Raw genomic sequence first — 27,292 nt, forward strand, 5'->3', positions numbered from 1 at the left:
TACATGTATACTGAAAATGGACTCGCGAAAGTCGAGCATCTCGTGATGTAATATTTTGCGTTCTATGCGTTCTAAATGCGTAGAAAGAGGTGTTGAATATTCCCGAAGATATATGATATTCGATTTTACGACAGCTGAGAGAAACTCTTAATAATCATATTGTTACATGTACATAATGTACCTCGCGTTTCTATGTCTGCCTAGCTGGAGCAAACAGTAGTATGTATAACAAACGAAAAATATTTTTTGCGGATTTTGAGAGCGCATAAATAGCGCATTATTATTATATAATTTATTCATTAAGATTTGATTAAGTTAAGGAGAGGGAAGGCACCGTGTCCCAAGTAGAAAAGTAGGACATATGCCGGATCTTACAAATGGCGCTAGTTGTAAATAGTAAGTAACTGATCAGTGGTCAATACGGCATCAATCATCGGCATAATATTGGCTTAGTTCTGGCATAGTACAGACTCTCCAGTACTGGTCAACTATCAATCGAATAAGGAACTACGTCGAAGGTTGGCACGGTACTGACACAGTATCTACAGTACTGTCCTAATACTGGTTGCTAATACCCAGCCAAGATATTTTTCGGTATAATGCCAGGACCTAATCGTTATTAATCCAGTAATATGCCAGTATCGAACCAATATCCTTGCCATATCCTTGCGATATCATGCCAGTTGTGATTTCTTCGGAATAAAAGAAAATGCTAAACCGTTTAAAAGAGAAAAATAGACCTAAAAAGTAATCTTAGTTTCAGGAGAAAATCTTTGTTTCTTTTTGAAATAAAATATTAATCAAATTAAGATGTATGCAAGATCGATAAACAATAAATCATTAGTTTAATTAAGTATCAAAAAATTCAAAAAAGTAGTTATAAAAGTTCTTATATGAACGAAAATTAGCTTGGAAAAAGTACTAAAAATATATATGGTTAGTATCATACATCGAGCCTCATATTTCCTCTGGAAAAATAAAATGAGAGAATATTTTCTCCTTCTTTCGGAAAGAAGGGAAAACTTGAGGAAGATGGTTCGAAATATTTTCGCGTCGCACAGACATCCGGCAGATATAAATTGTCTTTCATAGACAATTTCACCGAGCCGACGTGAAACTTCTTGCCACAATGGCCGTGCGTTTAGGTGCGAGTTTACAACGGTAAACTTTGTCGAGACTGGTCGAGACATCGTTCTGTTGTTCTTGTCCGGTTCTTGTACGGTTAAAAACGACACGTCGAGGGTAATAGATGTCAGAATACATGTCATTATTATATTACCAGCCGTTTCGTTCGTAATTCAACTTCTTTCCGGACTCTTTTATTATATATAATACTTTTCATGACACTCGGATAAAGAGATAAAGAATATTCAGCGACATTAATTGATAGTGGAAAATGGCTTCCTCTCTTAACGTCTACCACTTGCATCGAACTTTTTCTCCTACGATAAAATACTCGCAAGTAGCACAAACTAAAGATAAAAACAAAACTGTTTCAACGAGTTTCGAAGTCGTACATCAATTGCAAGATTAAGAAACTGATTCTTATGCGCGAAGTTTACATAAGATCGTCAACGATCTTTTTAATTGCATTTCCTATATTTTTACGACATTTCAAATGTTATTCAACATGGACATAATTGAAACACGATGTTACGCTATGCGCAGTGATAACAGTTATCCACGAGCATTGATACCATTATGAATCTTAAATGATACTGTAACATTGAGAGAATTAATTTCATCCCTTAGCTTCGCTAAAGTATCACGACACGACGGTCGGAAAAGCGGAATATCCTCTGTGTTTAGATTATTAACGCTCCAATTATTTAGAATGTAGAATTATTTATGTAAGCGCGTTGCGCTGTCTGCGATATTAATAAGTGCGACGCTGGAACCGTGAAATTATCATAAATCCCGATTCCGCGTCTTCAAAGGATTCAACGGACGTCACGCAATTCACTGCCAAGTATGCCCGCCCGGCCATAATTGTTTCAGAGATATATATATATATATATATATATATATATATGTATAATTATTCTCGAAACACGTTACGTGCTTATAGTAAAAGTAGGTTTTCTGTTCTCCTATTTGTGCCGTATCATTCGGACCGCAATATATGGCCGCAGCCTCTTTTCGTTGTTTCCGTCGCGTTTTCACACATATTCTACTTTCTCTCCATTGCTCGGGCACCCCTTTATCACGGTGACCCGGACACCCCTTCAGCCATGTAACGTACTGGCTGATGTACTCGAAAACTGTCGCTCAGGGCCCACGCCTATCGCGTTTCTCGTGTGGAAACGTCGACCTCGGCTTACCATGCAAATTACATTGTTGTGGCCTATTCGCTCTTCGTGGAATATTCCGACTTTAAAAGCTTAAGCGGAGAGTATAGTTGCGAAATCATAAAATAAAAGTATCTTTATGTTGCCTTTTTCTATCATTGAACGGAATAATTTTGCTGATATGTCTGAAAATTTAGCTATAAACGTAAATCTGAAAATAATTTTGTCAAATCGAAATATTTGTGCTAAAAACTCAAGCATGATGAGCAATGTTGCAGAAAAGTGTAATATTTTAGCAACCAGCTTGATCGTCCCGTAATTATTTTAGTCTAACAAAATTTATTTTCAGAGATCTAGCTGCACTGAGAAAAAAGTTACTAAATATATAAATTTTTGAACTAAATAATCATTACGAACTAAACGCATTTAGTTCAAGTTAATAATTTTTTTCTCAGTGTAATTCTTTACACAAAAAAATTTTAATTTATTTTTGAAATACAAAGATAATTTGGTCATTTTTGTCAAAAGTACACTTTTCTCTTTAAATCGAACGAAAAAATCAAAATGTCGTGAATCAAAATCTCTCGAATTGTGAAAAATTTCACCGCAATATTTTTCTCGCGTTATGTTCCGGCATGATTTGTTCACGATTTCCGGTTCTGACTGGCTGAATGCGTTTCTTGCTCGCGCTTGATGTACGGCTTGCCTGCCTATATCGATATTTAGCTGAAAGCCGCCATGGAAAATCATAGATATCCGCAGGCTTTCCGCGAGTAATCGCCTTTTCTGAAGCGCGACTGGTCAGATATATGCATCCATGAATGAACCGCGAATTTGCGACGGTGTTCGCAGGCACATGATGGACGTCTACCAATACGAGGCGCTCTGCAGAAAAACTGCACATTCGCTTCGTTCCCATCTACAGCAGAATTATCTGAATAAGAAATGTGGATTTGGATAGAAAAATTGGGGCATTATAGATAATCACTGAAGAGAGAATTTGTACTCGTAACACATTTTAAATTTAGAAAATTAATTCTTTCTTAATAAATATATATCAAAATGATTTCAACTTATAGGATAGAGCAAGATTTTTTCGTCCATTTCTCGCGATGACATTTCTGAACAACACATACTAAAAAATATTTAAAAGTTGTGCTTGTACTGTTAAAGTGCAATCATAATTGTATAATGTAGTTGTAACCACATCACTGCAAAGAGATATTATTTGCTGTCGCCAATTTTCATATTACTTTAAAGTTGAAATTGCGATAGCTTCACTCTATTCTATGAAATATCCCTGCTATCGCGCATCAAGAGTTCACATTAGGCATAAAATGTTCGGAACGTGTATTTTTCTCAAGATTCATTGCTGATACACTGCTGCTATTCCTTTCTTTTTATTTTTTCTGCCGGATGAAATATTTTTCTATTTCCGCGTTCGCATCACGCATCTCGTTTTTTCTGTTATATCATTCCTTCAGCTACAACAACACTATAAATTATTGATGAACAATATCTCGAAATCCGTTCCTTCCGCATCCTTGTGCGACCTTCCGCGAGCGATTCCACCGTTGGATCGCGAGAATAAATCCATCCCTTTTTCGAGCCGTCGTAATATACGCGCACGTAAATTTACGTTCGCCGACCTCGAGTTCGAAGAAATTCTAAACGGAATAGTTCTCCTACCGAGAGAACTTTCGCAGCTCTTCTGTTGCGGGAGTCTCCCAGGACGCGCGTCGATCCACAATCTTCCGGCGCGTTCATTTTTTTTCTTCTCCCGAATTTGGAAGGAAATTAAATAAATAATCTCATTTGGGCGCCCTTTATCCTATACGTCGTCGCGCTCGGTATGCTTCTTGAACTTTCTTGAACTTTCGCAAATAAATACAGGTACCAGATCAAGAGCTGACCTAGGAAATAAAATGGAAAATACGAGAGAAGTATCTTACGGAGAGATTCCAATATTGCGTAAAAGAACACAAGAAAGTTAGTATTGGTTTTTTTTTTTTTTTTAATCAATTTATTCTAAGCTTTTCATGTCAAGGAATAATGTGCCTATAATTCGCAATTATCGGATTTCTTGTATATGTTGATATCAAATAAGATATTAAAAATATATCAAATAAAGGTATTTTATTTTTATTATTATTAAAGAAATCTGCACTGAAAGAAAAAATTATTGCAATTATCATAATTTATTGTAATTAATTTTTTATAGTCATTTTTTGAAATAATGTTTATTTTATAATTTGATATTTATTATATTTTAGTATATTAATATTTGAAATTATCATAATTTATAGCACAATTTTTTCACTTTAAAATAACTCGTGTACCTATGTTTTATTATATTTGAGAAAATATGGTTATTATTACCAACATATAGCAACAGTAACCACAAAAATGAAATTCCTAACTATTTATTAATTATAATTGTAATCAGAAATACCAAACACTTTTCTCTCAGTGTGCAGTGTTCAAAATGTAGGAGTAGGAAATTCGTAAATAGAAGGAAACGCGAAACAACAGACACGCGCCTCATAGAGAAGTTTGCTCGTTGCAGAACGAGACTGTAAAATTGAACGAATCAACCAACGTTTAAGCTGTATTTAGAAATAAAGTGAGCGTTCTGTAATAAAGTAGAGAGATTTAGTTGCATCGTGCGCCACGTACCCAAAGTAATCCGAACAGAATTCGGTGTATTGAAGAAGAGGATCTTCCTCTCCCATGTCGGTAAGATAAGAACTATAGTTACCTACGACATTGTTAGGCCAATAACGCGGATAAGAGAAAACTTTGTCAGATTCTTCTTTTATTAACGTCTTCCTTTCAGGTCTTTTTCAGTCTTTCTTTCGTGATTTCATTTTTACTTCTAAAAGTTTTCTGTCAATTCTGAGATGTTCTTCCCTTTCGTATTGTTCGAAAGTTTATCGTTTAATTAACAGTTCGGCTTAATAAAAAATAAAACAATAACAAATATTTTCAACTCATAAGGGAAACTTTAATTGTACGTATAATTTGTATTATATATTGTATTATATACTGTTATAAATTGTTTTTCTCAACCCCATTATTGTGGTCTCAGTATCATATAGGATGCGCACAACGCGCAGAACATTCCAAATTTTCTTTGTAAAATATGCCAGGATTATACAGCCACCTGTGTGACAAAGTAAAAATAGAACGAGAGAAATGCTACAGCATTTCGCGGGAAGTTTGCAAAAAGCAGCTTTTATCCTTTTTAACTGTACCATGAAAATTTATGATGCAATGTTATCATTAAATTATACACAGGAAATACAATCGCGCCGTTGAAACATTTATCAAACTTTAATTTAACTAACAAGTAATTTCCGTTGTAACCGTAATGAAGCGAATACCGCTTCAAATTCGCAATAATGTTGCAAAGTCAATTCAATGGGTGAGGCTTTGCCTCGAAGTGGCCCGCGAATTTTATTGCCATATGATTATAACTTTGTCACATTTATTACGAACACCACGACGGTACATCGTGGCGACGTTATCTCGACCGACAACATTAAATTTGCTTGTTGTATAGTCCTGTAGTAAGTCCTGTGGCGAACGGTACATAAGTGTTTGTTTTCGGAAATCTCGTTAACCGTCGTCTTAGCGCGATGACATCGTCTTTACCCGTTCACCTTAAGCCTCTTAGGAGTACGTGGAACGTTGACTTAATGATATCACTGAATCTCAATCTTTGTGCGAAGATTGGCGTTCCTAGTTGCTACCGTTTCGCACAATATAGATTTCACCACAGAAACTGTGATTATTCCCGGAAATCATCGTTCGATAATTATTCTGTCAATTACTCGATGTAATATTTATCGCGTGCATTCAAAGGCATAGCATGGATTGCTCATAGCTATGACATAGCATGAATCCGTGCGTAAAATTGGTCAAAAGAAATGAGAGATGGGAAATTAAAACGACTAGTCTTTATGTCTTTTCAATTTCAGTATTTTAGAGAGAGAAAGAGAGAGGGGGGGGGAGAGAGAGAGAGAGGGAGAGAGAGAGAGAGATTAGTCGTATTTACGCGTACTCTATCTCATTTTTGTTGACATTTGATACACTATTGATACATTATTTGATACACTATTTAGTTACGAATGGCGCAGTCTCTCTCTCTGTACTCTATGTCTTTACGTACACTCAACATGCATTTCGGGAGCGCTTGAAAATTACAGTGTACGTACGAGTGAACTTTGATATTGAACTTTGTAGCCTCAGGTTGTTATCTGACTAACGGATAAGGTAAGACTATGTAAATTGCACTAATATTATTTTGCATTGAAATGAAGAGACTTCTGACTACCTCAGGAATAATTAACAAACAATAGTCGTCTTATTATTGAAATACTAAAGTCGCTTGCTGGACATTTCCTTCATCAGGCATTTAATGAATCTGGATTCTCCTTTTCCTTGCGATGCAAACCTCTTTCAGGGACTTCTCCCTTCTTTGTTTTCCCGAACTTGCGAGTTCTTCAATAAGAAACACCGTCGGGAAGTCTTAAAACTTTGACGTTCCGTCAATAATAACTTGGAAATTTATATCGTGGTCACTTTCGAAGTAGCGAAAGCAGTACGGATTCGGTTTTGCTTTTGTATTATTGACCGAATTTGAGGGATTTCTGAGGCAACATTGCAGGGGATGAAACCCACTGGAACTTTGTTGCACTCACATATCTCGACTTCCTGGTAGTTTGCACACCCTTCTGACTATTCTCACGGCTGCTGTGCCGTCATATGGTCCAGAAGTTTTCCCACTGATCTCCAGTGGTTCTCATTGAAATTCTGAACACACTTCGTATACATATATGCACGCAATAGCCTGCTCTTCCGCTCTCTGCCTGAGACATCGAGTTTCAATATTTCCTCAAGAAGTTATTTGAAAGGTTACCTCCTCTCTCGACTATTGATATGAATAAAAGTGACCAATATTTAATGAAGCATGATAGTACGAGAATAGATAGTACGAAAATGAAATACTATATTTCGTTTTCGTGTTTTCTCTTTTTCTTTAAAATACAAACATGAAGAATATAAATGAATATAAAAAGAAAAAACACAATGATTTCTTCTATTATATTTCGTTATGTTATATTTATTTACTTATTATTTCACTGAAAAATTATTAAGTGATATTAAGGGATTGGAATTATTTAAATCTAATTAAAATGATATCCAGACGAGATAAACGTTTGTACATTATAAGAAAAACAATATTTAATCATACTGGATTGTAAATTTGAAAATTTTTTATCACTTTAATTTCTTGGGTTAAAAACTAATTTTTTGACGAGACTAATTCACATAGATTTCCGCAACTTACGGCATATCGACCGGAGAACGTTCGTAATTTCATTTTAGTGAGCGAACGGACGCCGGAGTTCGCAATTGATGACCTGGATGGCGTTTGTCTCGCAATGCGAGAACAAAAGCCGGATTAATGACAGATAGGCGATAGCAGAAGCAATCTCAAATGTAACTCTAAAGCTGTGGGAAGAGATTAAACGTAGTAAATGGATAAAAGGCTAGTGGTTGCTTGATATCTCGAGTTTGATAATATCTAAACAAACAGGTTATTTTACCTGCCGTTCCTACAAACTCTCATTCAATGTAAACACGTCTCGTCGCTTCCTTCGACGACCTTCGATAACAATAGTGGCAATAGAAAACTATCTACCTGCCTACGAGATACCTGTCCCCTTGAATTTTTCTTAACAAGTACGCCACTGTTGTTTCTCTTGCACTTCCTACGCCTCTCATGAAATACCTTTCAAGTGTTTGCCGTTCCCTCTATGTTGAAATTTAAAATTCTTATGTGACACTAGTTAATTTACAATTATAATACGAATTTAGACCGATAAAATAAATTAATTAAGTAAGAGAAATCCTTATATTTGGCAGTCAAAGCGAATCTTAGTGCTTAAGTATTTTGATATGAATTTACGTACATATCTAATTCTGCAAACTGCGAACCAAAATCTTTTTTAATTTTGAAACGCAATCATGAACAGAACTATAGTAGTAATATTAAACGGATAAGTAATTTAATAATATTGATGCTAATAAGCATTTTAGAAGAATATTAATAATTTGAAGTGAGAATCTTCAAATTAATAATTCGAATACAGGATTTCTTTTATTTAATTAGATTAGTTAACCTATTTTAACATTTAATTAATACATTAATAGTTGGATATGAAGAAATATTTTACCAATGATTTTAGCGATGATTTTCTCACATGGCCTTTGAAATGAGAGAAGGCGGAATTAATTCCAGATGAAAGAAGACTATATATATATATATAGCTTAAAAGAAACCGCTGGGACATTAATGGCGGTTGAATTATTTTCGCCTGTCGTAAGTATGTCTCTCACTGAGATTTCTCTTTGACGAGATACGAATCGCACGTTACATCGTGACGAATTCTCTCTGGATTGCGTGACTGTCTCAGACGTTATTCACGATAGGATCGTATTTACTGTGACCGAATGCTTTTCGGGATACGTTAACAGTTTCAACTAGTTGCCTTGGAGAGAACATCGAGAAGCCTGCAGAGAGGAAAACGCAAGGGATTTGAACTAAAAGATATAGAACGTGACGGGAAAGTTCAATTAAGGGATTCCGGAGGAATTGCATACACAGGAATCGTACGCTTAAGTGTAACGAATGCTACGTCAAAATTCGAATGAAATAACGCTGTCCCGCAACGACGGTATTCCAACGCCGTTTTCCGCACCCCAGAATCTTGTTACTCACGTTCCGGTCGATCCTCCCCGGTGTAAACCCGGAAATACTGTGAAATGAAGTTTCTTCCTGGGATAGCAGCTTTGTGTAATATTTCAGGCGTCTCTTAATTTCGTCCTTTGTAATTTGCTTTTTATATTTTGACTGGTGCAAATGACAAGATCGGTTTGCTTTTTTAATCCGACGTTGCACATCTGCGTGCAATCTTTAGCCTGGGTTTTTATATCTTTTTTTTATTTCCTCGAAACTAATTAGTTCGAGTATTACTCGAATAATTTTGAAGATAGGTATCTTCGATTAATTTAAATGAATATTGCAATTATCATTAAATTTGCTCCAGGTAATTTAAAGCAGAAGTTTAAATCGGAGTTTACTTCGACACTTGCGCCGATTCATCATTTCACTTCTGGCGAAAATCCTTTCTGTAATTTTAATCACATAGATTAATCACGTAAACGTAGTAGGTTTACGTATAAACATCTCTACTTTATATATGTTTTACTTTATGTAAGTTTTTATATTATTATTGTGTAAGTTAATATTTTTGATAATCATTGGGCTTTCATTACATAGCTAATTTGACATTTGGATAAAGAAGAACGAATTAAATTGTCGGGAATCATCAACTTGGAATTTACGTTACTTGTGTAATTTCGATTTATATTTTATATTTGATAAGGACCCGAATTGAAGGGTCGAAACGTTTATTTTATTCGTTTTGTTATATTCACACGAAAATAAAGAATTTTCTGTGCATCCGAACAACTGATGTAGGCTCTGATGGGCTTTTTGACATTCACTTTATACATGTATTATATATACTGATAAAGAAAATATAACGTACTGAACCAACGTGCTGCGTTACATTTTCTTTCTAACGTCGGTTGTCATCAGAGACGGATAACGGAGAGAGACAATGAAAGAAAGGACGGTAACCCACAGGCTAGCGGAACGGTACGTTTACAAGACTCCCTAAACACTGTGTTCTTGAGAGACGGATGGAATGAATGATGCACACACTTGCGAAACGGTGCGCTTATGAGACGACGGAAGGTTGCACTTATAGCTGGCAAGGAGACGGTTTTGCCAGAGACAGTGATGTATATAGGTTTAAATTCGTAACGTATAGATCCAGAATCGCCGACATTAGGAAGAAGGAATGTCTTCTTAATTTATTAACGTCTTCTTGAAAAAGGATGTGAAAATACAGATCAATAAAGCTAAATGGAAACGAGGAAGTATTTATTCTGGTTGATCGTCATGACATTAAAAGGAATAAAAATGAAGATCTTAATCATGAATCGAATAAACTTTATAAGGGCGCTAGAAGATGTAACTCCGCTACTGGCAAGAAACGGTAAAAGATGCATTTAAGAAAGATGGGAGACAAAGATACGCTTGGAAGAAATATCGAAGCAACGCACTTGGATGAGACAGCGAAAAAGATGCTTTTAACAGCGAGTTCTTCATTCATACAATAATTTTAATAAAATATCTTCTCTAAATATTAAAAAATATTCTATAAAAGTTTTACATAGGAATAAACAATGATATTGTAACACAGAACGTTTCAAAGAATTTACTTACTAGATTGTAGATGGTTAAAGTAATTTTTAATTCATGCACTAATTTCTGTCATTATTCCCTAACTTTCTGACTTTATTATGTTACAGATTTTAATAAATAGTTCAATCAACGTTTTTAATTAAATTGATATCAAATTTTATTCCAAGAAAAAGAACAGAATCTATTTATCAGACAGATCAATTTGCTAATTGCCATTGCAAATATAGATGTGCTATTTACTCGTCGTATGTAATTTTAAAATATAAAATAATCTATTTCTGTCATACGAATTCTAGCAAATAGCAGCATCAATTTAGTCATCTCGCGCGAACATTAAGGCTTTTATGTAACATATGCTTTTATTTCAAATTATATAAGATGGCACTTATTGTTAGAGCAGGTATCTCGAAGACGCAGGGCAATGCATTTGTATTACAAGAGCTAAGGGATACGATTTTACTTGTCGGCAGTGGTGGATGAAAGACGAGACGGGAAAGGGTCGACCGGCACGACGGGAAGTGGGGGCAGAGCGGCTACGGAGCGTGGCTGCTCATCAGTTCGCCCGGAAACGTGGCGCTGGAAGGATGCGTGTCGCTTCTTGCGAATGTTCCGTACACGTGGCCGCGAACGTCGTTTCTTCTTTTTCTGTGTCGACGCCTTCCGGTAGAATCACGTGCATGTGTGTGTGTGTGTGTGTGTGCGTATGTGTGCGTATGTGTGCGTATGTGAGCAGCCAAGTGTAATGCGGTCTAACTTCTAGCGTGCTCCAGCGACCACCGTGATAGCCAACGCTGGCGAACGGAGTAATGGTCAGCTTCAAAAGTAACAACGTTTCCAGGTATTTTCCTTGGTGTACTCATACGGATTCGTTCGATCCTCACGGTTGCGACGATCGCGTCCACTGCGAGAGGAGAAACCTTTTAGTACACGAAGGGATTAAACAGTTTGGAATGGCATGTTTATCGATCGAGAAACGAAGCCAACTATATTATATAATTTCAATTCTGATGTTGAAAAAATTACGCATTACTTTTTAACATTTTAATTTTGAATGAATTTGACGTTAAGAAAACCATGGAAGAGTCCTTTTCATAGGAATTTAAATTATTTCAATTTTAAGAAATATTAAGATGTTAATAAATTTTAATAAATTTATTAACAGTTTTAACATATTAACATCTTTATAATATGATGCTTGATGATAGAAGAAATATTTAAAAGACATCAGAACTATTTAAAAAAAAAATTGCTTGTCAATTTAATTCATTCGATTACTAGAGTAGTTTTAATTGCGTTTATAGTTCGGAAAAACAATTCGGCGCGCAGTTCGAAAAGACAATATGGTATATATGTAAGTACATATATAATGTATATTAATATAATTCAAGATTGAATTATTTAAAGCAAAAAAGATCGAGCTTTGACCGTAATAGGCATTTTAAATTTCTAGTATTGATTGTATTTCAATTTTGATTGAATTAAAAAACCAGAGAAGATGATGTCTTTCAACGTTAGAATGAAAAATGTACTTGCATATTATAATTTTACTTTGGTCCCCGATTAGCAAGTTCACCTTTGCAAATACTTTTACGAATATTGAAGCAAGTGCGCTTTGTTTCCCGAAATAAAAAAAATGACTATGTGTGACATCCTCCGCATTTCACTGAATTAAATTCCAATTTTAATTTTAATGATTAGCTGTTATGAGTATGACTATAAAATGCAAATTATTGTCAAGCGAATTAGTTCGCAGGAATGATTACTGCGTCGAAAACAATTCCGCGCAATGATGCGCGAGATTATTCGTTGCAGTGATAATCGGTTTACAAGTTACATATTTAACGCACCCTCGCGTGAATAATGCGGCAGAGCGTTAAAGTGGCGCTGTGTAAAAAATTCACTCGGTTGCATTTTCGAGACGTCGTTAAAATTTACACCTCGATGAGGGCAGGCGAAGGGTACGATAGATGAAAGGGTTGGGTAGTCGCGTGCGTCTTGCGAAAAGAATTTCTCATTTCGAATGACATTCGTATATTCATATGGACACTCGAATCTACGAATATGCGAATATATACGTGTGCAGTGGTCGCTTCCGCGCGAGGATTCCGCATGGCGAGCGTTCTTCCGCAACGATAGCACGAATTCCAGCCATGATTCGGAGTATTCCGATTGGAGTACCGGGTTAATGGTAAACGTGAGTATCGAGATTGCGTACGTCGATACGCCATTGGCACGGATAATCTGTATTAACACGAATGAAATGAAAGAGACGCACGGATTTGATCGCACGGATTTAAACGTCTATTTGAAATATAATCCTCAGGATTGACTTCCGTCACGATTTAATAATTGAAAGGCTTTAATAATCAACACTTCTATAGCATGCGTTTACGAGATTCAGCGGTTTTATCGAAAAATGAAAACGCGATAGGAGATATGAAAGATATAATTAAAAATACGTGAAGGAGAAAGGAAAAAAAAACACGTAGGCTGTTCGAGACCACCACCGCGAGAATGACGCATTGGAGCGGCGCCATTAAGGTCAAGTATAGAATGTCTTCTTGTCTAAAGTTGGAAAGCTACACTTTCGGCAGGATTCGAACCCCAAACATGTGCTCGCCGCATGCGAGCGAAATAATTCGTTATGCTGCAACGAATTGCATCCCTCATGCATCTCTCATATTTATATAAATCGCCATTTGCTTCCCATAATGCGTGTATTGTATTTTCATTTTCTGATTAACTTGCAATTAGATTTGTAATTGATCTGATAATAATGTAAAAATTGTGTTTTTTCTAACTATGTTATGATTAATTACTGTAAATTAATGGTAACTTTATGGTAACTTTAAAAATTATTCATCAAGTTATAAAACATCAGTTTAGTGATTAATCATAGCTAGAAAGACACAATTATTACATTATCAGGTTAAATCTAATCACAAGTTAACCAGAAAATGAAAAACCAGGCCTTAAACTTTCGAATATGATACGATTCTAAACGAAATAAGATTGAATTAAATTTTCGAAGTTCAGGTTTGATTTTTCCCATTTGGATTCTTTAGTACTCTTCACACAATGAGATTGGATTACAATTTTTTTCATTCATTATTGTATCATGTTTGAAACTGTACTTCCTTGTTTTTTTTACTTTTTATTCTGATTCATCAACACGTACGAGTATTAACTGTAGGATCGTTAACTCAGTGATAGATAAATTTTATCTAACTGTCGTAAATGTAATCAGCATTGTTTGTCAAAGACGCTCGCGCAACGAAAGAGGAAATTATTTGTACGACATCGTCTCAATTGGAAAGAAAGGTGTTCAAACATCAAGAGATCTGTTGGCCACCTTTTTGGTCGACATGAAGACTGGTAATTTCCAGTCAAGCAGCATTTGCCATGGAAGCCAATGCCCGCATCGACGTCAATACCTCGCCATCAGCTTCCGATTATCATACTTTTCCCTTTCTGCCTCGTTTTTTTCCACGTTCTGTCGTTTCGATGCAAAAGTTAGCGCACAATATACGTACAACTTATTGGCGATCACTTACTAATACAAACTGAGTATGGTCTTATCGTCAGCGATAGCGAAAGAGTAAAATGAATTTCTACAATATTAAATCTCTCTCTCTCTCTCTCTCTCTCTCTCTCTCTCTCTCTCTCTATTTCTCTTAGAAGATGTTATTGCCATTGCTATCAATATTGTGAGACCAAGAATAAATTCCTCCGACGTTTAATCTAAATTCTTAGTTTACTCTTCGTTTTTTTACTTTTTTACTCTTCGTTGTTTCTTTTTTTCACGATGACAACTATAATCTAGAAGGACAGATCACTCATTTCAGATAACGATTCTCAATCTTTTGAAAACAAAACATTCTGTAAAAAGTAATATAAAATGCATTTGTTTCTAAATGCGTATAGAGTACTTTAATTGAATATAAAGTAAATATATATTATTGATTATTGATTAAAGATCTAAACACTGTCAGTATTTTAATTAACTGAGTAGTAATAATTTTTAATTAATATGATATTTTTGTTAGAAAATACTGAAGATTTTCAAAGTTACCGAAATGTAGAAAAGTACAAGTATATTTTTTGTCATCAAAAAAGATCGAAACATCATTGTAAAATTTTTATTATTCATAGACATTTTTCGAATTTCCAAAATACGGAATTATTACAGTATCCGAAGTAAATAATTAATTTAACGTTCCATAAGATTTTTGCAATGTTTTCAGACTTGAATGAAAAAAATCCTTCTTCTTAGGAAGATATTTTTAATGCAAAAAAAAATATGCAATACAACAAATTTTTTATGAAATATTTACATCGATATTTTTAACGCAAAATTTGATAACAGACTTTAATTCTAGAATAAAATAAGTGAAGAGTGACATATTTATCACACATCTATAGTTCAATAAATTTATAAAAATACACATCATACATATAAATGATGTTTAACAATTTTATTTTTTTAACATGCTATCGTGTTTTATATTAAAAATGTTGCAATAAGTATCATTTTAAAGTTTCATCAGATCGCAGCATGTTATTGCAGTAAATTAAATTTAATGTAATGACGTGCACATGAGTTTTTTCATACAAAATGCAACCGTCCGCAACGTGAAACTTAATGTTTCACAAGCGACTCTCGTTTATAACAGTATAACGACTGTAAAAAAAAGAGAGAAAGACGAAAGTTTTTACGTTCTGAAGTCTCTCTCTCTCTCGCCTCTTGATTTGCGCGTTTTACATTGTACTATTCATATACTCCTATTTTATAGAATATTTGCAGAGAATGCAAGTTATAATTTTTCAACTTCGTAAAATGTAAAGTTCCAGGCGCACGCTCTGTGGCCTGAAATAAAACGTGTCTTTGCTGCCACTTTGAAACATTTATACGCGCAGAAATACTTCACAATCTTCCCTCCTGTCTCGAACCAGCTTCGCTCGTTTACCCTTCTTCTTTTGCTCAGCTCGCTCATAACTTATTGTACGGACGTGCTGCATCGAGCAAATTGCGCGGATACATGAAAACGCTCCTCGCGTTTTTCAGTCAGTGACTTTTCGTTAAACATTTGCGCGATGAACTCTTTCAAGAATCCTCGCACGACGATCCTGAATTACATCGCAAGCACGAGTGGATTCGTAGTAGATTTAGAGCTTGCATTTTTAAGCTCTCCGTGTCGATCTAATCTCTCATTCTGTGCCAGTTCTTTGGATGTAACGAATTCTCGCGCTTTAACTTTTCTTGAGTTACTCCTGACTAGTTTCCGTGACTATCTTAGATTGTGACGTCATAAGCAAGAAATGACACATTTAAGTTTCTTGCATGCCATTTGTAAGTAAAGAGAGAGAATTCTGATAAAACAAAATAATGAAATTGCTTTATAATTCTTGTAAAAATGAACGAATGAAACGAAAACTATTCTTATTCCCTCTTCCTGACAGTCAGTAAATAGTCATAAAAGATGACAAAAGGCACGTGAAGTGCATTTACTCAATGCGTAGCCTATTTTCACTTTCATGTGTCTTTTACGACTATTTACTGACTGTTGAGAGACGGAATAAGGATAGTTTTTGTCAATTTTTACAAGAATTTTAAAAAATAATCTCATTATTTTATCAAATTTTCTTTATTTATAAATGACATTTAAAAAACTTCAGTCATTTCTTGCTTGTGACGTGTCACGATCTAATATAGTGATTAGTCAGGAGTCTTAAATCTCTTGCAAAAATTCCCATACAAAGGGATTAAGTTTAAGACTATCGATGCTGCTGCATAAACCGTTAAGAAATGCAAGTTTTACACACATAAAAAAACATAATAAAAAAAGAAATAGGCAGGTGCGATTCTTAAAAAGTCTGAATAATTAAGCTTGATATAAGTTACCACAAATATTCATGTGTTAATACAATACTAAGTTACATACATTTTCATTTTATTTAGTCTTTTTCAAACAAAATCTATAACCAATGTTTTTGTTTTGGTTGAAAAGGAATTGAATAAAGGCTGAAACGTTCCGCCAGTCACAATGCAACGGTACTTTAATTGGAAAAGATCCGAATAAAGGTTGAAATGTTTCTATGTTTACACTGTTACTAGTACTGTAGTATATTATTACGTAGATATCTGCGTTATGCTGGCTTGTTGACCTACTCTTCTTACTTATGTTTTATTAACGAATGGAACGAAATAAATAATCAGCTAAAGTTCCCATCTACGATTGTTCTTGTCGAAACTTGACATGCATATGTACGTAATAAATTTACGTATAAATTTACGTTTATATTTATTGTTAATAATGATTTTCTGTTTGTTTAAATAAATAACGAATTTCGTTTTAGGTAACTTTGTAAGTTTTACTCTAACGGAGTTTTACTCTGACGGATTTATTAACTTAATTAATTTTTAAAGCGTGCATTCACTTAACTGTACGCAAACTTTTCTCGGAGAAAGTTATTTTTGAAATGATCATTCCGTTGTTTAAGTAATTTAAAACGGAAAGGATACCGTTGAATTAGTTGTACATGTTTATTCTTGTTCACCTAATTACTCAGCGATTCACTGTTACGTGCATGGATCTTGATAACGGCCGACGCGACGTCTAATTACACTCTCTTTCGCGAAAATGCACGTCAATCTTCATCTTGTCTCAAGCATCGCTATTCTTAGAAGTTTACGCTCCCGGCTTCATTACAACATGTCGGAACATATATTCCAGTCGATGGTATACGATCAAAGTTTCGCCTTGCAGAATCATTATCGTCTATTAAAAACTCATAGAACTCATCAGCGAAGTTTCATCGAGAAATTTTTAATCGTCAAACGAATAAAGCTTGAACCGAGCTTATTATTAGAGCTCCGTGTGAAAACTATTGCGTTCACTTGTACGTATACCGGATATACGTTTTTCCCTCCCTTTTTTTTCGTCGACTAAAAAACTAAATGATAGCGATACGACAGAAAGCGGGAAGATTAGTTCAGTGGCAGATAAGAACTCTATTGGTTAAAAAGACTTACTCGCTCCTTTTGACATTTCCGTGTTACTAAGATAAATCTTAATCTATCTGTGAGAAACGTTACATATTAATTACGGATACAATTGTTATGCTTAGAAAACGTTTATTTTAGATAAAATTAAAATCTTTCTTGCAACTAGTTTTTTCTTTTCTTATTGAAAATTTAGATTTGAAATAAATTAAATGATTGAATTTGTGAAATATCGATTTGCAAGAATTTACTAACTCGTTTGCATTTATAGAACGATCAATAATCATATCTCTATATATCTCATTTACTCATTTATACATTTATATGAGATGATTGCTCAGAAAGCAAATTTATATTTGCTCTTGATCTTTGCTCAGAAAGCAAATTTATATTTGCCAGAAAATCTGTTAATTCGTAGATTAATGCTTTCGCTTGTAAACAGACATCAAATTTGTGACAAATATGTATGGAAATGTCTCGAACAAATAGCAAAGCTTTCCGGATGTAGACAATCACCTATTGTGCATACAACCCCCACCAGAATTTCTGAATAAAGGGGGCCCAGGTGCGATGGTGTCTCGCGACCGGATGTAACGTTCCTCTGCATGTAATTACTGGCAGGTGCGAAAACAAATCGAATTTAAAAAATTCCGTTACGTTAAAAAAAAATGTGTTGTGTTCTTAGTTATAAAAAACATTCTAGCACTAATAGTTACTGTATAAAAGAAGTGAATTATACACTGAAGAACGCCATTTTGGATTTATTATTCAAAAATTTTTGATTGTTCTATTTTAAGAATCAAAATTTAACAAAGCGAATTTTCTGAAAAAAATTATTACTCACGTATAATAGGGCTTTCACAATTTTAAGCAGGAAGATATGATGCAACACATTTTTTACGCATTATTGTATGTTAATTTCATTGATATTTTTAAAATGGAAATATACGATTTTATAACGAAATATGTTTCTTCTGATATTCTGCATATAAAGGTATTAAAATAAGCTTATTAAAAAATCGATAGTTCAAGAGATTGGTATTTCATATTTTATTCTGATATATCTTCATGTGCGTAAAATATCATATAAAATATTTATTTTCTAATAATTTTAATTTTATATTTTTATGTATAAAATAAAAGATTAATTAATTGAATAAAATATATAATTACTTTCAAAAAACATGCATTACAAAAAATTTCTTCTTAATTATACAGTTTCAAAATTTAGTGAGAAAAATTGATCCCCTAATTTTTTTGAGTTATATAATATAGTTTTTTATGTCAACTAATTTTATTATTTTATGTATAAAAGTATTTATTCTGACATACTTTGAACTACATAAAATGTAAACTATAATATCTCAGAAACTTTTAAATTGTTAATAATTATTATCAACATTATATCAATATTTTTACAAATGGAATAACTAAAGGAGCGTATTAATACAAAAATTATATGATTCTATTTTTTAAATACTGGTAATTTTAAATACTGGTTGATGTTTAAAAAATATATAAAAAATTTATTGTATTATATTTTCATCTTAAAATTGTGAAATGCTTTAGCAATTTTTTTTCGAAAAATTCACATTCGAAATTATTTGTAACTTCTAATATGGAACATACTACCTATTTCTTTTTATGTATCTATATCTTTTCCCTTTTATTACTAACGATGTAAAAAATTTCTTATCTTTAGCATTTATCTAACTGATATTGCTCGATAACTGATAATATTGAAATATACAGAAAGACCATGATACCATTACTAAAATAAGCATTAACGCTGATGTGAAAAAGGGTTTAAAACATGTTTGATTCGATAACACTTTATCTGATAAGAATTAAAACTCTTTAAACTGATTACAAGAAGAACGTGTGACATGGTTCAGGGAAATAAAACAAGATTACAAAGCAACACGACTCAAATATTAATTAATTTCAGATGTAAAATTTCAAATGTTTTACTGTTATATGAAATTTATGGGTTTGCGAGATTTAAGAGAATTTTATCCTGCGCGCATACATTTGTAAATAATTTATTACAAGAAAGGAATAAGAAGAATGTATATCTCTTTTTGTTTTTTAGCACATCGAGATAATAAATTATAATACATTTAAGAAAATATTCCATTCTGTTTTGTAAATTTACTTGTACTAAAAAATAGTGTAATAAATTATATTGTTTTTAGTATAAACAAATTTAAATAAAATATTTTAAATAGAATATTTTCTTTATTGAGAAAATAAAAAACGCCATAATTTTATTTATCCTATTCTATAGAAAAAATATTGTATCCTGACTTTTGCAAAAAATACTACTGAAATAATTTATATAAATGAATTATTATGAGAGTCTTTAATATCTACACGAGTCGCATTTTCGCGACTCTTATCTTGCGTTCAGTATTACCGACAGTAGACACTTTTCTGCACGATCGACCATTGGTAGGACTTCATCTGTACCCGGTATATATCCGGTGGGAAAAGAATAACCACCCGAGAGTTTCAGTATCGATCCTCTTGACTAACATCTTTTTCTCGTTGATGTTTCCAGCGAGCAGTCACATCGCCATCTGCCTGGGACTTTGCGAGGCTCCCTGAACCATTCTCATAATCATCCCCACAGACATGAACTACCACCGTCGACATACCTCACACCCCCTCCGCCACCATCAGCATCGAGTTACATCACGGTGCAGCGCGGCTGCGCTCTGCATTCGAGGTGAGTCACACCCGGTAGATATTCTCTGTTTGCATCGTCCTCAGAACCGGTCAGAGGGACTAATGAGTTCGGCATTAATTTACTACGAGTGTCAATAGACAGTTTATTTCAATTTCATGAAACAGCTTCTTGATTTTGTACAGATTTGGAAATCATAGGGAAATGGAAGATTGTAAGAGATCATCCTTTCTCAGAAATTATTTAAATTCCTTTTTACAACTTTTACACGTAAAAGCTGTAAAGAAAATCGAATAATCTTTGGAAAAACCTTAGAATATTATGCATAATAAATAATAAAGGAATAATATATGTAATTATATATATACTTATGTACAATATTCTAAGATTTATTTTACGATTCATACATTTGACCGAGCAATTCTTATTATTACTATTCAAACTATTAATTTTACTACACAGTAAATGTCTTATGACTTGTCATAATCGTAACAAAATGTAAGAAAAAAAAAGAAGCTAGATGTTAAAATAAAATACGCTATAAAGGTTATTCTTTCCAGTATTATGATTATACACGTACTTTTTATATCTCTCGACAAAAAGAATGAAACATAAGAATGACTCGTTCTTTCCTCGAAATACTTGCTATTCAAAGCAATACGCACAGCCTGACATGGAACTACGAACGAATCGCGTTGCTTTGCTTGTTGCGGATTCTACGATAGCACGATGAGGCTTTTATTCGGTAATGCGCCGTAGATGATCGATCACGTCGCGTGTTCCGCAACAATTCATCTCAAGTTGGAAGTTCTTGATAGCATTAGATTTTAATTACGACTTCGACCACGTCGCTCTATTATTATTTTGCTCTATTGTTGATTGCAGCCCTCTTTGCAAACGTCTATTCAATGTAGACGTCTACAGCGATGTACTTTACTACTTTAGAAAAAGGAAATCGATCATTTCCCTTTCAAAAATAAATATATGCGCGTGTTCGAAATTTTATATTTTTTTATGAGCTATTCATCATCTTAACAAGATATCTTTCCTTTTACTCCCAATTGGAAAAGATAGAAGATAATGGATGATTTTATTAACTTTTATAGATTGAGAAAAACATTGTAGTGACGTTGAAACTGTGATATTTCGAAGCAAGAAGTACAAATAATAAATGATTATAAATCTTATTCAGGAAGAAGCTATAAAAATTTAAAAATAGATTTCTGTCTACTAAAGATTAAATCGTATAAATTATAAACATATATCTGTGTCAGCTTCGAAATATCCGAGGAATTGATTCGAAGAACAGTTATATGAAATAGCGAGTGGAGATGTTTAAATATAGGCGAAACGCGTACTTATAAATCTAGACTGTATCGCCGATGATTAAAAGCGACATAATTCCGATTTCTATACTTGTCGTAAGTAATCCCCGTACTCTTCAAACGAGTCGGCTTTTCAAGTACATATACATCGCGGCGAATGAAAAATCTCCCGGCGGATCACGTTTTCCCAGCACTGGAGGATTATGAAAAGGTCTCCGATATGCGTACAAATCAGCCGAGTTGCTCGTATACTGCACATACAGTAACTTGCCGAGAAAATCCCTCTCACCTTTCGCATCGCCTGATAAAGGAAATAAAGAGGTTCTTATCGCCTTCTCTATTTCATTCTCCTTCATCAACCTTTTTCATTCATTTTCGCAGCGCCCGTTTAAATCATCAACCGGATGGAAATGCATTTGCTCTTCTCCTTTTTGCTATTCTTTCGAGTTTGGCGCGTTTAATTCTCTATTTTGATAACACTGTGCGGTATCGATTCTCGATTAATGACGCGAACTTCGCAGATTATATACACATAGATTCTTTGATAAGTATGAAATAAATTTTGTGGTAAACATTTCACGAGATATTTCTTCTTTTTTTCAATCTTCTTGTTTGCATTAAGTGCTTCATCTTGCGAAAGTCGTTATCGAAAATGATGACTGAAAATACCGCAGACATCGTTTAATGTAGCACATAATCACATTTTTGATATAGCAACCCCGCTCTCATTCGTGTACATAACCAACCCAGAAATTAGATCGACGCAGTTCGTATTAATGATGAAAGTAAGAAGGATGCCGAGGAGTTTGAAGAAAGTGGTCGAAGAACTTGCTCCACCTTCCTCTCTTTCTGGAAGGAACTCCGAGTTTTCCTCGTTGCTTCACACTAAATCTTGCACTGCGCGTTGAAATTTTTGTTAGACGAACATCCTATAAACTCAGATACTCGAGTGATTTGTTTTTTTCTTAACTGTGATGTGGCCTATACCGTTCGTGAAAAATATATATGTATGTGGTCGTGCGAAATATATATGTAGTATGTATGTTTAGAGTAATTGTCCCTATTAGTGTACCTTTGAATTTAAATAAATGAATTTAAAAAACTAGCACAAATAAGTAAGAAAAAATATTTTTTTATTAAATTAAATTATGTATATGATATCAAAGAGAATATTTTATTTTTTAACTATTAAAGTATAGTAAATATTTCTCGAAAAATAACATCACAATTTAAAGGAATTTACGTGATAGTTCAGTCCAATAGATAGTTGGCAAGATTTTGAACTTGTCTTTATTGAATTTAATTAATTATGTCATGTATTACTCATAACGTTGTTATAAGTATACATTGAAATTGCATAAGTAATAATTAAAATAATGAGTTATGCAATATTAACTTAAACAAGTAGCTTATATCTCTTATCTGCCTTAGTAAGTATATGTTAAAATGAGTCAAATGTGGATAGGCACACAAATTGGGGGCACATTAATAGAGCCAGCTCTTTGGAGGAACACACTTATAAAACATTAATATTTTTTAATTAAAGAAATATTATAAAAAAAGAAATAGTGGAAAAATATTGATTTCGATATTGATTTTAAGCAGATAAAATAAAACTACAGTTTTTTATTTAATAATTAATGCAATAATGCTAGTTGGCTTAAAGACACACTATAATAAGGATAATTATTCTCTAAATCTGAATCAGTGAATAGTCACTAATTACCCAGTGGCATATTTGGCACTGAATAATCAGTAACGTTCAACTAAAAAAGGAAGAATGTTTGAGCATTATTTATTATACAACAAAAATACTGGTTTGCATGTTAATTTCAATTTTCCAATACCATATTCATTAAATTTATGCATTCAAACGAGGTTAAATCACGTAATAAAGATTAGTTAGGTTAGGGATCTCACATTTCATTCACTGATTACCAGTGGCATACTTGGCACTGACTCAGTGATTATCCACTGATTCAGATTTAGAGAGTAATACCTTACTATTGCAGAAACATTACGAACGAGGAATCGAAGGAAAATATCGCTTTTATTATACGTAGAATAAACTCGATGCCAGCGAGTAATAATCGTAACAACCGTTGCGTTTTCAAAGTAATTGGACAAATGAATTGTGATAAATGGCAGCGCGTTGTCCGAGAGTTATTGTTTGGATACGTTTCTAACGCTGTTCTGATATCGCGACTTCACGCGACAAATCTGGTTGAATTCTGTCGAGGGAAAGATAAAAATAAAAGAACGAGTCTATGATTAATGTTCTGTCACAACTTACGAGCAATATTCCGTCAGGAATTTTATGATTTTTGCGTTACCCGCGAACAAAGGAGTGCGAAATTAATTTTTGTAACCAGGTCGCCCTCCGCGCGCCTTGATAGTTCACCTTTCGCTTGCGGCGACTAGTTTTGGCTTTAATTTCCATGTGGGTCGATTCGTCGTAATTTCTGCAGGGTATCTATTCGCAAAACATATCTCGCAATACTCCGTAAAACGGAACCCCGCTGTCGCGGGCGTTGTGTACATGCCGCTAGTTTATCTGCCGTGGCGTCTCCACCATAATGGCGCCGAGAGTCTCGTCGCGCCATTACTTTTCATCCCTTATCCTTTCCTCCTTTTTTCATCCCTTCCCATCGAAACGGCGAAACGCATTTGCTATCTCGCTCTTCGAAGCTTACACTCTCGTTTCTCTTCTGCGATAATAGAAGAAAATTCAATTGTACGTATAATACTATAATAGCTTCTTGTTTGTCGTATTTGTTACTTGAATTTCGCTCCTTGTTTTGGGGATGCCATCACGGTATAATTACTCGTCAAAATTTAATTGAGTTATTTTTATAATACGGCTGTATACTTGATGCTTAAGATAATAATCTTTTTTGTAATTATATCCGTTTTAATTATGGTATCTTCTGCCAAGCTTATTAATGATGTTGTGTAATGTAATAAAATTGTTATGATTTAATAAAGACTAAACTCTCCAAAAGCATATCCTGTTATTTATAGAATTCTACTTGTAAAATGGCAATCAGAAATATTTTAAAATTCAAAATATCAAAATTATTTTTGACACTTTTCAGTCGTCAGTAAAAAAGTTTATACATATGATGTATCATACATAACATACAATCGTTCATCTACACTAATTTATAAACAGCAGTATGAATATTCACTTTTTTATTCCTAAATTGGTATGAATGAACGATTGTAATATCTATCATGACACATCGTACTTTGCAAAATATAAAATAAAATTTTGAAAATTTTATTATCAAAATAATATTTTATAGGACCGTATATGTGATAATACAAACTAAGATAGAAATTAAAGCCTTACACAGTCTAGCTGGATTAAGCTTAAATACTTGTATGATTCTTGTGTAAATTTATATACTATATATGTAGTTCTTCTTCTCTAGAAACACGCGCCGAAATGATTTTTCGGTCTTGAGACGCTAACTTCTCAGTACTTCTTAGAGAGTTAGAACGCTCGCTCGGAATGCAAGAGATCCAGATTCGACTCCTGACGACTCCGAGATAATATTTTTCGCAATAAAAATTAATTATTTACAGATTTTATTATGTCAATTTAACATTATTAAGTTCGTTTCGAAGATGCGAATAAGCATCAAAAATTTGTTAAATTGCTCAATTTAATTCGTGATATTACTGCAGTAGTTTAATGGAGGTAGCGTTTCAAGAACGAAAAATCATTTCGGCGTTTCTAAGAACTACATACGTAGTATATAAATTCACATAAGAATCATACAAGCATTTAAGCTCCAGCTAAACCGTGTAAGGCTTTGATTTCTATTAAATTTCTAAGTTTGTTTTATTATCAAAGTTATTTCTGATTTTAACTTCTATTATTCTGAATTTTGGAATTTCCTGAATTTACATACAATCTTCTTGAGCTTGCGGAATAATATATCTTATGACGAAAAGGTGGAGTTATGTCATGGAGTGTCAGAAACACACGTGTAAATCCTCGTTTCCTTTTTCTCTCTTCCTTTCTCCCTATGACATAGACGTCTTCCTTCACGAACGAGTGATAACATGTGATTAACGTCCTCGTTATCCATCACGCTCAAGCGCCAATTCTTCGTTCTTGCTCTCCTTTGTCCCAAATCCTTCGTTCCTGCCGACCGCAATAGGTTCGACTTGGATGGGTTTCGCTTACTCTCGTGGAAATTTCGCTTCCGTTTCCCATTTCTCTTTCCACTTTTCTGAGGCACCATTCCCACCTGTCGTCCATGTGCCATTAAACGACAGGGCACGGGAAGACGATGACGACGACGAAAGAAAAATGCGCTCTTCACGACGAAATTATCGCGAACTCCGGACACTTCGTCACGTCTCACCTCCGGGATTAAATATCCTCAGCCTGTCGGTTGCAGTGTGAAAATTTACGCCGTGTCTTTCCACTGGCTGCGCTCTCTCGGTTTTCTTCGACGTGGAAATTGAGTCACGCGTGAAATTAAACACGTTGGAGACACCGGAAACTCTGACTCGAAAAAGCGAGTTTATCGATCTTTGACGAAGCAATAAAACGAGACACGACATTATATGTAGAGATTAGGCGCATTTGTTTGTGATTTGATTCAGCATTTACTTTTCTACACGGGAAAGACAGTTTTCTTAAAGTATCTCAAAGTTTAGTTTGATATTATACAGATCAAAATAATTTTGGATATGCTAATTCTTAATAAATGTCAAAACTTTTGCAGTATTATTCATTATGCTTGAATTGCCTAAATAATTATTTTAATGATTTAACAAAATTATTTTCTATCTTCCTAAATCTGAATCAGTGGATAATCGCTGATATCAGTGCCAAGTATGCCACTGATAATTAGTGAATAAAATGTGAGATCCCTAATCTAGCTAATTTTCATTATGTAATCTATTATAACTTTGTTTTAGTGCATATAAATTCAATATAAATTGAATATATTGGAGGATTGAAATTAACGTGCGAATATCGGTATTTTAATTATATAATGCTTTTTAAATTTAAACTTTCTTTCTTTTTTAGTTGAACTTTACTGATTATACAGTGCCATTTAAGTAGCCATTGGATCAGTGACTACCTGCTGATTCAAATTTAGAGAATATAATTAAATTTTTTGATACCTAAGTTAATTTGTTTTCTTTTCGTGTACTAAGGCTATCTTCATTCGCCACCCGTTTAATCTCTACAAAGCATAATCTAACTTTTTTAATGGACTGAAGAATTATTACGATCTACGATGAATAAAAAAATTCAGTTTTCCTTGTTGAAGGATTAGCGAAAAGAAGTTAATGGGAGATTAGCGACATGTAAAGTAAACGTAATTATCGGGAAATTATTAATTATAAACGATGAATGAAATTATTCATCTCCCATTAACTTTTATTCGTGAGTCTTCCAACAAGGCAGACTTTATCTTTAATTCATCAAAGATCGCAATAATTCTTCAGTCCATTAGAAATATCAGGTCATAATTACGTGCGAACATTACGCTGTACAAAGTGCAGTTAATAACGAGAGTCGCAAATGCGAAGTCCAAGTGACGGATAGAATCCACCGAAACTGCACCTGAACGAGAAAGCGAAGAATTGGTGAGAGGAAATACCAAGCGGACGGAAATGTAA

General features: G+C 33.9%; 1 protein-coding gene across 1 annotated transcript in view; it reads left to right on the plus strand.

Annotated features, from left to right (window-relative positions):
* LOC108684615 overlaps positions 1-27,292 on the plus strand; it is a 137,200-nt gene that overhangs the window by 18,533 nt on the left and 91,375 nt on the right. Inside the window, exon 2 of the mRNA XM_018189032.1 lies at positions 20,193-20,360. Coding sequence (XP_018044521.1) covers positions 20,193-20,360 — 168 coding nt within the window. The remainder of the gene's footprint in view (positions 1-20,192; positions 20,361-27,292) is intronic.

The sequence above is a fragment of the Atta colombica genome, unplaced genomic scaffold, assembly GCF_001594045.1.
Source record: "Atta colombica isolate Treedump-2 unplaced genomic scaffold, Acol1.0 scaffold136, whole genome shotgun sequence".
Classification (NCBI taxonomy): domain Eukaryota; kingdom Metazoa; phylum Arthropoda; class Insecta; order Hymenoptera; family Formicidae; genus Atta; species Atta colombica.